The sequence below is a fragment of the Etheostoma spectabile genome, chromosome 19, assembly GCF_008692095.1.
Source record: "Etheostoma spectabile isolate EspeVRDwgs_2016 chromosome 19, UIUC_Espe_1.0, whole genome shotgun sequence".
Classification (NCBI taxonomy): Eukaryota; Metazoa; Chordata; class Actinopteri; order Perciformes; family Percidae; genus Etheostoma; species Etheostoma spectabile.
The window spans coordinates 17,194,744-17,211,494 of NC_045751.1; the positions used below are offsets into that span (position 1 = coordinate 17,194,744).

Sequence of the window (16,751 nt, forward strand, 5' to 3'; positions counted from 1 at the left end):
AGCTTTAGTTACTTTACAAATTAAGATTTTTGCACACAAAACAGTAGTTTATACAATAAAATGTATTATTCTAAATTAAACTAGCCAACAATATAACGACCTGCCCAGCTGAAATGATTAGATCATTAAACACATAACAGTTTGGATCGTTTCCAGTTCCTACAACGTGATGTACATTTTCCTGATCATACTTCCATTAAATTACATTTAACGCAGGACTTTTACATGTAACAGTGTTTTTACAGTGTGGTATTTGTACTTTTACTTAAATAAAAGGATCCAAATTCTTCTTCCACCACTGTTGGTCAGGGAACTGGATTCAGATTCAGTCTAATGCTATAGAACCCCATCCCTACCAGGCACTGACTTGTCCAAGACTGTTTACACTCTTTGCCTGAGGCAGATACCACACCTAATAAAAATGTGGTTGATTCCTTGACCGTAATGAGTACTACTGACGGAATCTACCAACCAGTGCTCGCAGACAGGGTCAAGATCCTAAACAAAGGCAGAGGAAGAGAGGAGGACCGACATTGGGCTAAAGCTAACTCTGTATCAGCTATCACTACGCAGTATTTTCCTTGCCAACGTACAATCTCTGGCAGCTGCGGATCACAACTCGTGAATGGATAATGGACTGCTGCAACATCATGATTTTCACCAGCAATGTTCCTGACAGCGCCAATGAGCTGAAAGTGACGCTACGTCCTCTGGTCAAATTCTTAAGAGAGACCTGATCAAACTTGGTGTGCCACCTCCTGGGGATATTTAGTGGCCACAGAGTTACTTACTGTGGCCACAGGCCATGCTTAATGTTGAACCCTGGTCTACAGAGGGATGGTGGACTATGCGCATACTTAAATAAATGCAATTACATCCAGATAACTTCGGTTTTTCACCTCTCTCATTACTGAAGACAGGAAACTCCTGGTTGTGTCGTGTTTATTCATTCACTGTGACAGAGAGGAGATTGTGGCAAATAGAAGGTTTACATTGGAAATGTCTTTGCTATATGAAGAGCAGAAGAATGACTCCTTCAACGTGCTTAAGAGTGAACTCTACTGATTGTCTTGGGGAGTACTGCAAATGTGAAAAAAAGTTGTATTAAGCCTTAAGTGTACATGTGTCAAACTTAAGGCCTGCAGGCCAAATCTGGCCCCCTTGCAAATATTGAATCTTGCCCACATATCGATTTAGGTTCACAACAAATCTTTGCCCAACTAGTTGTGCACCAAACCAAAAAGACATGAAACTGTTTGTCATTATGCAACACTTAAAGCAGAGAGTTTACATATTCAGGATGTGAAACAGGTTGTAGTGAGTTGGCCATGTGGTAGCCTGCTTTTTAAAATGTATTCATTGTTTTTCATGATTTGCTAAATTCCATGATAGCTGAGGAACGTTTTTGCTGACTTTTTTAAGGCTTTATGTCGACCAAACTGTATGTGAAAAGACTATATGAGACATGCAATAATACAGTCAAAGATATTTGACATTTTTGGTCAAGTAAAAGCATGTCAATAAACCCAACATATCAGGCCCTTGATGTGGTTCGGTTTTCCGTAGTGAAACTAAGTTTGACACCCATGGTCTGGGTGGCTCCAGAGGTAGCTGTGTGAAGTCTGATAAATGCCTCAATCAATGTCACCTCACTCTGTGTGGAGTTAGAGAGAAGTGTATTTCCCAAGCTCCAGGCTACATTACACGCAACTAGCAGGACGCACCTGAATCTCTGACCGAACTGCATAGTCATCCCAGTCCATAAACATATGAACAAACTACAAACTCCGCTCCCTCTGCTTGAAAGCCCTGTGTTTTATGAACCGTGCATCCACCCTAACAACCTCTCTACGCACATCTTCATGTTCTCATGCAGCAGTAGTCACTGTGGAGCATACAGCAATACACATGTGGAATACAAATGAATAGTGCTTTACTTTACACAGCTTTATGTACGAATAGTTCATGAGAACAGTCTGCATAGGTGGGACAGGTGATATTTCCCAGCACTTGACTGACAAATGAATGAATGTATGTGTGTGTGTGTGTGTGTGTGTGTGTGTGTGTGTGAAAGAGTGAGTTTTCCTAAGTTCATTGGAGAGTGTATTATGCCGAGGTGTGTGTGCATGCTGCAGGTGTGTGTTTGTGACCGTGTGTTTGTGACTAATTGGGAATTGTGAGGCTCCAGTCTCCCGTTTCCATCTCCATGACAACCTTGTGTGGAATCCCTTCCAAACCTTGGCCTCCGCCTCCTCCCCGCTCCCCTGGCTGTGCTCTTTCAAAAAAACAACTCACCAACTCTCACTCTCTCAGCTTTTCTTCATCTATCTGTCAACTTCTGTGGCTTCACATGGAATGGAATGGCAGTGGAGTTTTTCAGCTCCCTCTGTCCTCTCACACACTCTTACTTTTACGCTTTTTTTGTAGGCCACATCAGACACAACACGGCAGTCCTCCTTTCTCTCCATCCTCACCGAGCTAGGCTCTCAGATTTTTTTTGCCGGCTTTAAAATGTTCTTTTTCTGCCTGCTTGTCAAAGCTGATAGAAGTGAAGTGAAGACAGCAGCAGTTTTTCATGTTACATCTACGCAACTACAATTTGATCTAAAAAACAATATATTTTGCCACGTACAGGCCGTGTGTCCGCTCTACTCTGGGAGACGTTTGGCTACACTTCTGTCCCGGTTTTGGTTTGAAAACTCTGAGGTTGCTTTGTAGTCTGGACATGCACAAACAGAAGAATCAGAATTGATTCCAAAAGAATTTTGGAACTGTTCCCTGCTCTTACTTTTTGCAATTTTTGTTCTTTCTCCAAAGTATTTTCAACTTCTATATCCATGATTTACAACCAGAAATTAACATTTACACCGGCACGCGCATGCCCAGTGTATGCGGATATCCATGTGATATGGGTTGTCAGATGTGGTAATATGGACAAAGTTTAGTTCTGCTACTGGAGCCAAAACTCTTGTGGAGAGTGTTTTTGTCTCAAAAATTGCAGTAGTTGAGATGTAGCCTCTGTCTTCTCCCTCTGTCCCATTCTGTCCCACCTACCATCACTCTCACAGAAATGGCCATGTTGTTCACCACCATTACAACCATTCCCCTAAAGAACCAAGCAGGTCTGCCTTATTGCACACACCCACATTTTCTTCAAAACTTTTAAGAGTGTAGCTTGCTAATTTGGAGGTTTCCCGTAGCCAAGGGCTGAGCAATATTGCAATATTAAATCGACATCGATATGAGACTAGATATCGTCTTAAATTTTTGATTTCGTAATATGACAGAAATGTTGTCTTTTCCTGATTTTAAAGGCTGCATCACAGTGATGTCATTTCTAAACTTACCAGACTGCTCTATGTGTTCTGTTATTTGCCTTTACCCACTTAGGCATTATATCTACATTATCAACAATTATTTATCAAACTTATCTCTCATTGTGTAAATATTTTCTGAAGGCACCAATGGTCAACTCTACAGTATCGCCGCAACATTGTTATTAATGTATTTGGTCCAAAGAATATTGTGGTATTGGATTTTCAGCTCTACAGTGAAGTTTACTAATGGCAACAGAAAGAGAGCAGAAGGTGAGGGACATCAGGCGATTATCCTGGAAATGTATTAAATGTTTGTATCCATTGGGACTGTCACATTCTGCCTCTCTGTCCCTTCCTACGGTCACATTCCCACTTCCCAAAACTATTAACTTTACTACTATTAACTACTTATAACTATATACCTGTCCACCTGCTCAGTTGTACATTATATGAACGCCCCAGTATCACTCAATCCCCAAAGATGTCATGGTCACAAAATCAGGAAAATATTGTCATTTTTCATTGGTTGCCAAGTTTCAAGAGGGCGGGTACATGCAGACTGGATGAGCCTATGTCTAGGCAAACTTTGGCAGTGAATAGCATGTTAGCCAGTTAAAAGGAAGTAGATTACTCTTTGGAGAAGTACATTTTTGACGTTATATTTTGTGTTAGTAGCTGATATTGGGGGGCAAAAACACATGTCAGCCTCGGTCGCTTATTCAACACGGAGAGTATTGGAGTATTTTAAAGGATTTAAAAATGATCCTGAATTGTCCCTCTTCCTTCTGGACAAGTATGTCATATTGTATGTCTGTTTTATTAATAAAATACACTGTGAGACGTGGTTTTACATCAATATACTGTATGAATTTATGCTTTTGGCTAAAATAAAGTTTTCTTTGTTTCACTACTACCATGTTACAACCCTTTCTTATTCCCAACTGGTAAAGTACAGATGCTTGGTCACTGGCTCTCAGCGTCAGATACAACGCAATAAGCAGCCCTCGGCGTGTGTGTGTGGAACGCACCGGGCAGAGCAGCAGCTCCGCGCCGCTGTAAGATGACGTAGTGTTAAGGGCAACAACGGATGCTAGTAGTGTTAAAGGTTGGGATGTTGGATGGGTCAAACAACACAGGACTTTCACCGGGGTTTGTGCCCCGCATGTCACAGAAACGTTCATTTTATAACCCCACTCACGACCTTGTCCTTAACCCAACTGTCACATTCTTCTTTTTCTAAACCCAACCGTTGCCTTCCTTTTTCCTAAACACAACCATCATGTTTTTCTTTTCCTAAACCCAACTGTTCCATTCTTGTCATGTAAACGTACCTTTTACAAGCCCACCCACAATCTTTTCCTAAACCTAACTGCGTCAAAAGTGATGACAAGAGTCCTGATCCAGTGCGTTTAGATAAAGCATATTTAGATATGACGCTAAAGGAGAGTTTTAGCGTCAATAATATTCAATAACAGTCCCTAAGAGGGAAGTGATGGGAGTGAGAATGTGTTGCATGTTATTTTTCATCTTAAAAGGCCATAAATAAATACATTACCTCACCGCTTTGCATCCTGTAAACCGCTGTGTTTGAAAAAGAAAAATAGTATTGAAAAGAAGTTGCGTCTTGAGACGAATCCACGGGCTAGCCAGTACAAAATCTTCACGCCACGAGGTGGTGGTGCTCATGGAAACACTTTTGTCTACAGGGCACGCTAAAATCAACACAAATTAAAAGTCCCTTGCGGTGGGTTTCTAGAGCTAGGCAATATATCGATATTATATCGATAACAAGTTATGAGACTAGTTATCGTCTTAGATTTTGGATATCGTAATATTGCATAAGTGGTGTCTTTTCCTAGTTTTAAAGGCTGGATTACAGTAAAGTTATATCACTTACTAACTTAACAGACTGTTAGCTGTTCTATTCTTTCCCTTTAACCACTTAACCATTGCATCCACATTACTGATGATTATTTATTTAAAATATCACTGTGTATATATTTTGTGAAAGCACCAACAGTAAACCTTACAATATCGTTGCAGTATCGACATAGAGGTATTTGGTCAAAAATATTGTGATATTTGATTTTCTCCATATCGGCCAGCCATAGTTTAAGAAGAGCCCGACAGAGAGCAGATGCCAGGGAAGAGAGTTGAGATATATGGACACATGAGAGGGGTGTGCAGCAGCAGATAAATGCAAAGAGCAACTTTTTCTTCTGCAATAGACAATGAATGGTAACCCTCATTCCATAAGAATCATCAGCATCATCAATTCTGTCAGCCAGAGGTTTTCAAAACGGAGTGCTTTTGTGGGGAAAGTGCAGAAAGTCACTGCAGTACTAGGTTTTAATTATGATTTGAGGAAAGCAGTGCTGATGTTCCAGAAACCTACAAAAGAACGTTTCATGGACCGAAGAGAGAGATGTAGTTCAGAGTAAAGATATTTTTCTTTGATTGAACGTTCCAGACTTTCAGACGTAAAGGGTGACCAATGACATTTCTTTATGTTTATATTTATGTTCCTGTTTCTGAAAGAAAAATATGGTGATATGAGGTTTCTGTCCGACAGCAAGAGGCTTTGGTGTTGGCCAGGAAGTATTTTGAAATGTATGAAGCTAATGGTGTCAAGTCTGTGGTTTACCACAATCTATTAGCTTTCCTGTCCAGGTTCAGATGGAGCCTGGTGTTCTAGCGATAACATTGAGGACAAGCACATTTCAGGCAAGAGCAATGTTCTATCCGATGGCCGACCTGGATAGTGGCGTTTTCTTTTGCGAGGTGCAAATGTTCCACCAAATGTTCCGCAAATGTTTCTGAGACTATTTAGCAGAGCCACCATTGCTGCGTCTAGGGCGCCTCCCAAGACGACTGTGATTGATTTAAAGAAATGTAAACAACCTGGAGCATTTTTCTCTTATCCCAGAAAGCATCTTGTCTAGGTCTGGCAATGTAAGACTAGTGGTGACCAAACCAGAGCGAAAAGGAGAGTGACTGTTGGACACAGACACCACTCCTAATGAATGCCTACATTGCTCTGTGTGTGCTGGATGTAAACGTAGACATATCATTTGTTAGTCATATCAGCTTTACAAAACATGACAGGCTTGTAGCTGTAGATACTGTAAGTATACATGTATGTATGTATATATATACACACATATATATATATATATGCATATCTGTCTGTTTTGGTGTTTTTCTGCTCCCTAGTGGCTTAAAAGCGTTGAATTAGTTGCAGTTTTGACCTAATTATGCCATAATATCTCCTGCTGACTCAAACGTGGACTCACTAAGCATGTCAGAGCATCGAGTCACATGACTTCTTTTAGTGTTAAAGAGCTTTGACCATGACATTTCCATTATAGCTTTTCATTCACAATGCCAACAAAGTAATGAGAGGATTCAAATGTTATGGGACTCAGCGAAGTAAAAACAGCTTGATGGAAAGGAGGGAAAATCTGAATGAACAGAAATTAAGTGGGATGAAATCAAGAAGTGAGGAGGGCAGCGGAGTGGGGGTGGGGTGTAGATTATAGGGTGAGAAAGAAGCAGTGAAGACTGGGCAAATGAAAGCCACAAAATGAAGGAAGAAAAGGAGACCAAGATGGCAAGGTTGAGAACAAGGGAGGAGGAGGAGGGACGAAAGGATGAAGGGATGGATGATGAAGGGGTGGGGTGTGAGGGTTCAGTGCAGGAGGGTGGTTTTGGGTGACAGGCCTCATTGAATAGACCTCTATTCTCCCCTCTGCTGGCTTCTCTTCTCATGCAAAGCAGGCCTGTTCAGCCTCCCAGCCATCCGTCACACAACAGAAAGACCATGGCAGGCCCTTTACGAGCCTCACACTCGCATAATCCCCCCCACCATCTCTCAGCCCCACAATCCAGCACCCAACAGGGGGTGGAGTGGGTAACAGGAGTGTGTATGTGCGTTGGGGCAGTTGGGGGATGGGCACGGGGTATCTTTCGCCAAAGTGCCTTTGGAAGAAGGGCCACCTAGGCTGAGAGCGGGACACAAAAAAAAAAAAAGCAGAGAGACGTAACATGTTTTGAGGCTGCATGGACGTCATATTGGGACACCGGGGAGGTTAGGAGAGGTTAACCTGCCTGGGATGCAGTGTGTGTGTGTGTGTGTATGTGTGTGTGTGTGTGTGTGTGTGTGTGTGTGTGTGTGTGGTTTGGCGAATGGGACAGGGTGCCATTGAAGTGTTGGTTCGGGGGAGTTACAAGTCATGACACTGGAGGGAGCGCAGTTTTTATTTATGTTATTCGTGCATGCTGGTGCAGGCGCATATTCACTGTGCATGACAATGCATGTGTTTGGATACTGCATACATGAGTTACATACAGGGGAGGATGTGTGTATTTGTGTGTGTGTGCTTGTGTAGGTCCTCACTACTTCAGGACTATTTGAAGGCCTTGGCTTTAAGGTTACCTATTTTTCCTCTTACCTGTTGTGCTATTTATCAGTCTGCATTATTTTGGTGTGAGTTTCCCAGTGGGGGAGATATCGGCAGTAGAGATGTTCGCCTTCTCTCTAATATAATTGGAACCTGCATGACATTAGGCTTGTGGTGCTCAAAGCGACAAAAAAATACATTTGAAAAACCCATCGGGACTTCCTGACAACTTGTTATTTCACCCAGGAGCAGTGCCTGACGTCCTGCGTTCACACAGAGCGTTGTGTGCCTGATGCACGTGGACTTGCATTGGGTCCTCTCGTCGATTTTTGGATAAGTTAGCCAGACCGGAACCTAAAAACATGTTTATCAACCTAATTGTGCCTGAACCCCACGAGTAAACAGAGGACCTCACACCTAATTGTTACTTTTAATTTATCACTATGCAGAAGGAAGCATGCTCATGGACGACAGGCTCGTCCTCACCTCACCTCACTGACCTCAGCCAGCAGAATTTCTAGCAGCACCAGAGCAATCCCGGAAGTGAAACGTCATTAATATAGACTACAGGTAACAGGAAAAATATGTATATTTGATTTTGGGGTGAACTGTACCTTTAAGGTTAGAATTAATTTTAGGGTAAGGGTTTAGGGTTTGGCATTTGGTTGTGAGGAAGATTTAGGGGCTCTGGACTGCCTTATGGTCATGAGGGTCCTCACAGTAATTAAAACAAGCATGTGTGTGTGTGTGTGTGTGTGTGTGTGTGTGTGTGTGTGTGTGTGTGTTTGTTGTGTGTGGTGTGTGTGTGTGTGTGTGTGTGTGTGTGTTTGTGTTGGTGTGTGTGTGTGTGTGTGTGTGTATGTGTGTGTGTGTGTGTGTGTGTGGGGGGGTCTGTGTCCTGTTTTGTCTGAATCCTAAATCCTAAACAATGTAAATTGTTGAAAAAAGATAAGTTTCATTGAAAGACAGCCCCATAAAGAATCTCGTTTTTTGCTGACGTGCTGCAGGGATGCGACAGGTGTACTCCATGAGCCGGCGACACCACCGTTGGTCACAGGTGTAACAGAGCCCGCCTACACTGACCTCAGCCAATCACAGCCATCAGGGATGCAAGCTGTGGCCAGAAATAAAGCACTCCTAAAACTTTCAAGTGAGCCTGGTGTCAAGTATTCACAACACATTATAACCGCAGGGTCTGGGGGTCCTTCCCAATAAAATGTTCAGCGTCAAACACTTGAATGACTTGTATCGTTCAAATCTTTCTGAATATTCAAAACATCGCACGTGTTTGGGACTGTTTAGTTTTTCTAAGAATCATGTAAATGTCTATTAGAGAATGAGACCTTGTTAAAGCCAGAAGCTCCATAGGTTTACATCTACATGTATGAGAGATTAAATCACACATTTATTTGTCACGCTCCTGTTGTGTTCTTTAACCCCCTGATGTAGCACAAGTAGACACAACTCTTGTTTTCCATTCATGTTTTGAGCCACCGTACAGTTATTTGGACCTCTTTTGAGGAGTGGGTTGTCTTTTGTATTTTATTCAGGGTGACAAATCTACCTCTTCTAAAAATTGTGGGGGGGACAAATCCCCTGCATCCACCCCCAAAACCTACGCCAATGCTCCCATTATTATTGCCAAATGCTAACAAATTGAACCGGGGAACTGTTTCAAGGCCCAGGAGAGGAACTGAAAGTGACAGGTTTTAGATTCAATGACAAACTCGCTTGTTTAATCAATGCTAAGCTGCATTCACATGCTACTCGGATAGTCCTATTTCCCAAGTCACTTTTGCGAGTTCCATGTGTTCATGAGCTTTAAGTTGTAATGTGGAAAAAAACATGGATGCTACAAAGACGTGTTGTATTTTTGTTGTTGTTGCTTCAAACAACAACTGTTTCCAGGATTTATGGCCATACTTGTTGCTGCTGCACCAGTTACACTGCCTTAAACCACCAAAATATTACTCTACCTGACTTGTTATCCAGGTTGTTGCTGATACTTGACGGGGCATTCACATGAATTTTCCCAGTCGGTAACTCTTTCTTTCCGATTATGCCGCCACCACATGAATGCAGCATTAGGGCACTAATAACCGCAGCAATATGACAATAAACCATTTACTGCACTAGATGTGTTGAAGGACAGGTTCCAGGATGTAAACTGTGACCCGCGAAGTTGTCCAATATGGATGCCCTTCCTAAGATACTGGGCAAGTATCAAGTATTCATCAGCGTACTGTACATGACTCCCCCCCTCCCCCTGCACTCCAACAACCAGTCAGCCTAAGTTACAATGTATGTGGAGTGGGCTACAGATCCAAAGAAAGAAATCATTTAACCACTGAAACAAAGTCATGAATAATTGCCACTGCCACTGTTCATCATACCAACTGCTGTAATTATTAACAATCATATTTCTCCATATCTGTATATTTGTTTGTGTATTACCGGCAGCGACAGATGGCCGCCTACCAAGAGCCAGGGTCTGTGTGAAGTTCCTGCTTGTAAAAAGCATGTATTTCCTCACCACTGTTGTACCAAATGCCTGCTCGTGGGGAATTGTTTGGTCTTTGTGAATTATAGAATGTGGTCTAGTAGACCTACTCTATCTGTAAAGTGTCCTGAGATAACTCCTGTTGTGATTTGACACTATGAATAAAATGGAAATGAACTGAAATGAATTCTGAGTCCGTCTGGGACTGACATAAAGCAGTCCTGTCTGTAACTGAGTGGGTGGCCCTCATTCCCAGCGTGGGGCGTCCCAGTACATCTACACGTTGATGCGTTGGCTATACCAAGCAGCTCCACTACAGCAGATTAGGCTTTGCTCAAAGGCACATCGGCGGTGGTGGTAATGAGGGAGGTGTGTGTCCTGTCAGTGGGGGGGATCGAACAGGCGGCCTTTTTCTACATTGTGTGTCCTTATCTGTCATATTATCATTATTAGTCACTGTTCTCTTGGTCTAGTTCAAATGATGTAATTAACCCACGGACACCTGGAGCCGTACACCTGGTAAATATCATATGTAAAGCTGCAAAGACTAATCACTTAGTTGATTAGTTGTCAACTACTAAATTTATTGACAACTATTTTGATAATCAATTGATCGGTTTGAGTCATTTAAAAAAAAAAAAAGGGCAAAATTCTCTGATTGCGGCTTTATAAATGTGAATGTTTTCTAGTTCCTTCTCTCCTCTGTTACAGTAAACTGAATATGTTTGAGTTGGGGACAAGACATTTGAGGACATCATCTCGGGCTTTGATCTAGAAAATGGTGAAAAATGAGAATCAGTTCTCATTTTTCACCATTTTCTAGATCAAAGAATCGGTTGATCAAGAAAATAAGAGATTGCATAAATGGACAATGAAAATCAGCGTTAGTTGCAGCCCTGATTAAATGGTCCCATGATGATTTTTCTTAACTTTTTGAGAAGCTGCTCTGGTATTCCTAATATTTTTGTTATTCTGTATGGATACTGCTGCTGTAACAGAAATTTACCAGTTTTGGCTCAATAAAGTCTGTCTGTCTGTCTGTCACTGCTTGAACACTCCATTTGATCTTGTCGTGGAACGTATTGATGCACTTTGTTATGCACAGCTTTACTTTCCCTGTGCAACAAGTTAAAACTTGCTTTTATGATGCTGCTCCTCCTCTGCCTGACTCTCAATGTGACTCTCCCATAGCAGATTGTCTGCTAAAACCAAGAGAGAAAAAAGCTACGTCAACCACAGCAAGACAGTCATACGATGCTAAAGGATAAAAGCTAAAAGATTTGAATGCATGGTATTTGATAGGAGGGGGATTCCTATCCTCCCTCCAGTTTGAGCTGCTTTCAGACTGGGATTCTACCAGTTCATTTAACAAGTCGGCCCCAGTGACCCAAGGACAATGCCTCCCTCTGGTGGACTGAGGGTGTTATTTTAACTGGAACCCCAAGTTCATAATTCTTATGTGATTAAGAGTCCTAGGGGCCACAAATTGGTCCGACTTTTATCTCATAGGTGCTCCATCTTCCCTATTTTTCATGACTTTGTCCATGTGTTCCTAACGACTTCATATTCTTGTTTTCAACGATTGATATGCATGCTAAAATGAATAGTGCTTCATACTGGAAAACAGTTACAACGGTTACCTGTTTTATCATAATGTAGCTCGATAAGGAGCCTACATTCACTGAGCTTTACAAAGTCTTCATTTTAGCGTAGAGCCTGTATTGTTTATCAACTAATAGTATACGGTGTCACGTCTATACTTTTCTTGCTCTACATAAAATATGTAGGTATCCACCGTAAAGACTCGCGCTGCAGGCTCCAGTAACAGTTCTAAGATTGTCTCATATGGGGTCTGCGTTCTTGGTTTTACGTAACGCCAAGCTTTTATCTTTTATATAGCTGCTCTATATAAATCGGTGTTTATCTGATGAGTTTTGTTCGCAGGAACTCTGTACATTATGTGCACCCGGGACTGAATGGACATGACACCGATATACAATTAAATGTTTATTGCGGAATGACAATCAGTAATCACATGCTAAAATGTTCGTTATAAAGTCCAGGCTGAACACTGCTCCCGCCGCTAAGAAGATGCAGCTTCACATGGCAGATGAGAAAAGAATCACGAGATAAATAGAGGGCATTCATGTATTATGTCGCGGTTCCTTCAGACCTACGGTCGACAAACTAATGTTAACCAAACTAAGCAGAAAAAAATAAATAAAAAAACTTCATTGGGAATAAATAAAGGTTACAGTTCTGTCAACGGCGGTGGGCGGACCAAACCTCGGTGCTCTCGGCAGCCAATCAGCGACAGGTGTGCCGGTCCATTACAACCAGTGCGGCAGCTGTCATCTTACGGATATTGGAGTGAGTTGATCCAATAATTCTAGCCTTTCCACAAAAGGGTTTGGCCTTACAGCTTTCATGCTATTCAACAATGCAGAGGCCAGTTTACACTGTTATAGGAGAAACCTTTATTTTTTTTTTTTAAAGACCATTAAAATAAATACTATACAGAATCCAATGTAGAAAACGTGATACGGGTTGTCTCCAAAAAAGGTTAACAATTCCGTTAATGCATTTTTTTTAAAATGGCACTAATACACCGCAAAACATGACGTTTCTCCTACATACCAAACCCCATGACGACAGGCATTTTAATGAGAGCGCTTAGAAGAGTAAAGAGAAAGGGGGGTGGGGGGTTGGAATCTATACTTCATCTACAATTTGGTCCTTTTCCTTTCAGATGAGGCCCCCCTCCCAACATTTTGGCGAGGCAGGTTACAAAAAGACCACCACCATATCAAAAATCCAATGTGTTCCAAAAAAGAAAAAAAAACTAAATTAACAATCATGTCAAGAGATATATATATATATAAAAAAAAAAAATTCCCCAACCAGGACGTCAGGGTCCAGAGGCAACGTCTCCACAGCACTCACCGTTTATTGCCTCCAAACGTCTGTGGCCACCAGTCAGTCTTCAACTGAAGCTACCGCACAAACGACTGTACAGCCAAGGAGTATGTACAATAGCAATTAAAAAATATATATATGAAAAACAGCAGTAAAGGATCAAAACGGTAAACAACTCATTCATGATGGATTTTACTATATAGGTCTTTTTATTGAATATGCCCTGTGTACTCTAGACCCCAAAACCTCTTAACATGATCATGGATGTGAGTTAAAGGCTTTTTCCCAGTACACTGAAGGTAGTTTAAATACTGATCTGGTCAAATGCAACACTTCCCATAGATCATTGCGTTGTTTGAGTCAAAACTGAACTGCAGTCTAAACCACTCATGTATTGGTCACTCAGCATGTGCGGCACCTGCTGACGGCGTGCAGGTGCAAGTCAGACGCGTTTCACAAAAGCTTTGATGATCTTTGAGTCAGCGTCATGCTTGTTATGAATTGAGACCAGTTTTTAAATTATTAAGCTATTAATTTAATGTCGAGCGTTTGCTAACAGTGAGCTAGAATCCTTTCAAACATCAACTTCTGTTTTTTTTAATTTTATTTATGTGCTTTTGCAAACATTGTTGTTTCGCAAGTGTGGGATCCCGATACAAACTCACTTGTTTGATGTTAAGTCCTGTTTGCAAAACAAAATGAATGGTTGAAGAGTTAGAGGGATTAGCTGCAGGATGAATTTAGGTGCCAATATGGGGTAATGGACTATGGCAAGCAGATGAAACAGGTCAGTAATTCATCCTTCCAAAACGGCCAAAAAAACTATTTCAAAAGGTTGGAAGGAATAATGGCCACATTCTTCCTTCCCTTAGAATGTAGAGGGTAAAGTCATGGCGGAATTTAGCAAAAGAAAGATCTTAGAATTCAGATCGTATAAGAAACAAGATTTGACTGCTAAAATAAGTGAGGGAGGGGGTGGACGATAGCTCCTAGATAAGATCGGCCACATTCATGGGCATCTCCTCAACGGTGGTGTTGTAGAATGTCTCAATGTCCCTCAGGGTTCGCTTGTCATCCTCAGTAACCATGTTGATGGCTACTCCCTTTCTGCCGAAACGACCACCCCGACCAATCCTGACAAGAAAAAAAATAAATCAGCGGCAGCTAGTGGCACTGTGTATTTGGTAGAATTGTGTTGAAATAATTCATGAAGGAAAACATTTACAAGGTTTATGGCTTTAACAAAAGACATCCAACCTAATAAGTAATTTGATACTTTGCGCTCCCGGCCAGTTCTTACCTGTGGATGTAGTTTTCCCTATTGGTCGGCAGGTCGTAGTTGATGACTAGAGACACCTGCTGGACATCAATACCTCTGGCCTGAGGAGGAACAGAAGGATAATTACCTCACACGTAGTCATCAGGATCTAAATAGAACTGATGACCAGACATGACTGAGGTCAGGGGGGAAACTTTCTGTTCCACTTTCAGATACTCATCCATGACAAATTAACCCAATTTAAATTAATGTAAGGGGACAAAATGACTTAAAATCTACACTGCATTGGCTTCACCAGATAGATATTTTTACTTAAGCTTTTAAAAAGTAGCACTTTAATCTGAGTCACTATTTGGTCGAATGTGGCCAAAAAGTCCATCTGAACCGGCAGCTGCACAGTTATTCTTCCAGGCTGACATCTACACATGTTCAGTTTATCCAGTCAAAAGTAAGTCCCACCAAAATGCTAAATCTAAACATTTGGAGGACAAGACTGAGTGTAATCCGCCAATTAGTTGTGAGTCAAGGACTTGAACCCAGCTACAGTGGAGGGCAGATAGGCTTCTCTACCAAGGAACATTCAGTCCTTCCCCAACACTGCAGTTGGGAGGAGAGGGAACCCTGGACTCTACACAGTACTCCGCTTAGAGCAAACCAAACTATGGTAGGAAATTAATAGTGTGAAAGGACGTTACTTTACATACCAATAGGTCAGTGGTGATGAGGACTCGACTGGAGCCAGAGCGGAACTCCCTCATGATCAAGTCTCTCTCTTTCTGGTCCATGTCACCGTGCTGAAAGACAGGTCAGAGGACACCAGTGAGACAAAGCCAAACAGACACAAACATTTCTAAATGTATGGAAATCCCTCAGGTAAATTTGCACAGTTTAAGTAGAAATAACTTACCAGAGCAGACACGGTGAAGTCTCTGGCGTGCATCTTCTCAGTCAGCCAGTCCACTTTCCTCCTTGTGTTGATGAAGATGACCGCTTGTGTGATGGTCAGGGTTTCGTACAAGTCACACAGCGTGTCCAGCTTCCACTCCTGAGGACCATTACCAGGTCAGACACACAGCAGGCTCAAGCAAGCTCACTTTGTCTGTACACAGCATGTCCTCGAAGTTCAAGGTACATTACACTCAACTGCCCATTTGAAATTTGGTCCAGTTGGCTAAACGATGAAAAGTACTGTGGGTCACAAGGAGTTTTTATAGCCTACCCTTGATATAAATGACACCTCCGTTCACAGTACAGTTAAACAGCACCCCTAACGTCAACCTCAAAACATCAACTGTCCACTAGGAAAATTATCAGTATCAATGTCTGTGTCCCAACTGGCAGCGTCAGATGGCCAAGCACCAAGAGCCAGGGTCTGTCCGAGGTTTCTGCGCCACTGACACACCAAATGCTCGCTCTTGGGAGAATTGTTGGGCCTTTGTAAATTATAGTGTAGTCTATACCTACTCTCTGTAAAGCGTCCTGAGGTAAAGCCGGTTTTGATTTAACACTAAATAAAATGTAACTATAGCTGCCACGTTTTTGCCTCTCAACCCCTCAACTGGAAAATGTTTCACCTCTTTTTCCACATTGATGTAGAACTGACGAATACCCTCAAGGGTCAGCTCTTCCTTCTTTACCAGGATTCTGACGGGTTCACGCATGAACTTCTTTGTTACCTCCAAGACATCAGCTGGCATGGTGGCCGACAGAAGGACAACCTGAAACCACAGCAGAGGTAGGGCTGGTTAAAAACCTGAGACTCAGCACAATGTGTAGATGTATACAAGTATAATAACCGATCAAAAAGGTCCCCACAAAATTGCTAAATATAAAAATCTAAACATTTGGGAGGACAAGACTGAGTGTAATCCACCAATTAGTTGTGAGTCAAGGACTTGAACCCAGCTACAGTGGAGGGCAGATAGGCTTCTCTACCAAGGAACATTCAGTCCTTCACCAACACTGCAGTTGGGAGGAGAGGGAACCCTGGACTCTACACAGTACTCCGCTTAGAGCAAACCAAACTATTGTTAAGACAGGCTGGCCAGCCAGTTGCACAAAAATAAAACAAGTCCTACCTGTGTGCTGCTAGCCAGTTTCTGGAAAATCTCATAGATCTGGTCCTTGAACCCTCTACTAAGCATCTCGTCCGCCTCGTCCAGCACAAACATTTTGATGTGCTTAGAAGCTGTAAGAAAATATTAAGTTATACCAGAACACAGGTTTGCTAATGTAGTCATACATTTGTGTTTTAAAAAAAAGTTATGATTCAAGACTAGAAGATTGTGTAATCCATCACTGTGCTGTATTCAGAAGTGATGTATGATCACGTCTCTGAA

The 16,751-nt window shown here is 41.9% G+C and overlaps 1 protein-coding gene and 1 non-coding gene across 3 annotated transcripts in view; both read right to left on the reverse strand.

The window, feature by feature from the left end:
• Positions 1-13,312: 13,312 nt before the first annotated feature.
• The window catches only part of eif4a1a (eukaryotic translation initiation factor 4A1A), a 26,597-nt gene continuing 23,158 nt past the window's right edge, over positions 13,313-16,751 (reverse strand). For both annotated transcript variants that reach the window (XM_032544471.1, XM_032544472.1), the window contains exons 6-11: positions 16,491-16,600; positions 15,987-16,130; positions 15,320-15,457; positions 15,117-15,206; positions 14,434-14,513; positions 13,313-14,267 (exon numbers count right to left, since the gene is read on the reverse strand). In XM_032544471.1, coding sequence (XP_032400362.1) covers positions 14,123-14,267; positions 14,434-14,513; positions 15,117-15,206; positions 15,320-15,457; positions 15,987-16,130; positions 16,491-16,600 — 707 coding nt within the window. In that variant the 3' untranslated portion in view covers positions 13,313-14,122. The remainder of the gene's footprint in view (positions 14,268-14,433; positions 14,514-15,116; positions 15,207-15,319; positions 15,458-15,986; positions 16,131-16,490; positions 16,601-16,751) is intronic.
• The window catches only part of LOC116669562 (small nucleolar RNA SNORD10), a 139-nt gene continuing 104 nt past the window's right edge, over positions 16,717-16,751 (reverse strand). The window contains exon 1 of the small nucleolar RNA XR_004326816.1: positions 16,717-16,751. This exon is cut by the window's right edge and continues 104 nt beyond it. This is a non-coding gene — a small nucleolar RNA (small nucleolar RNA SNORD10).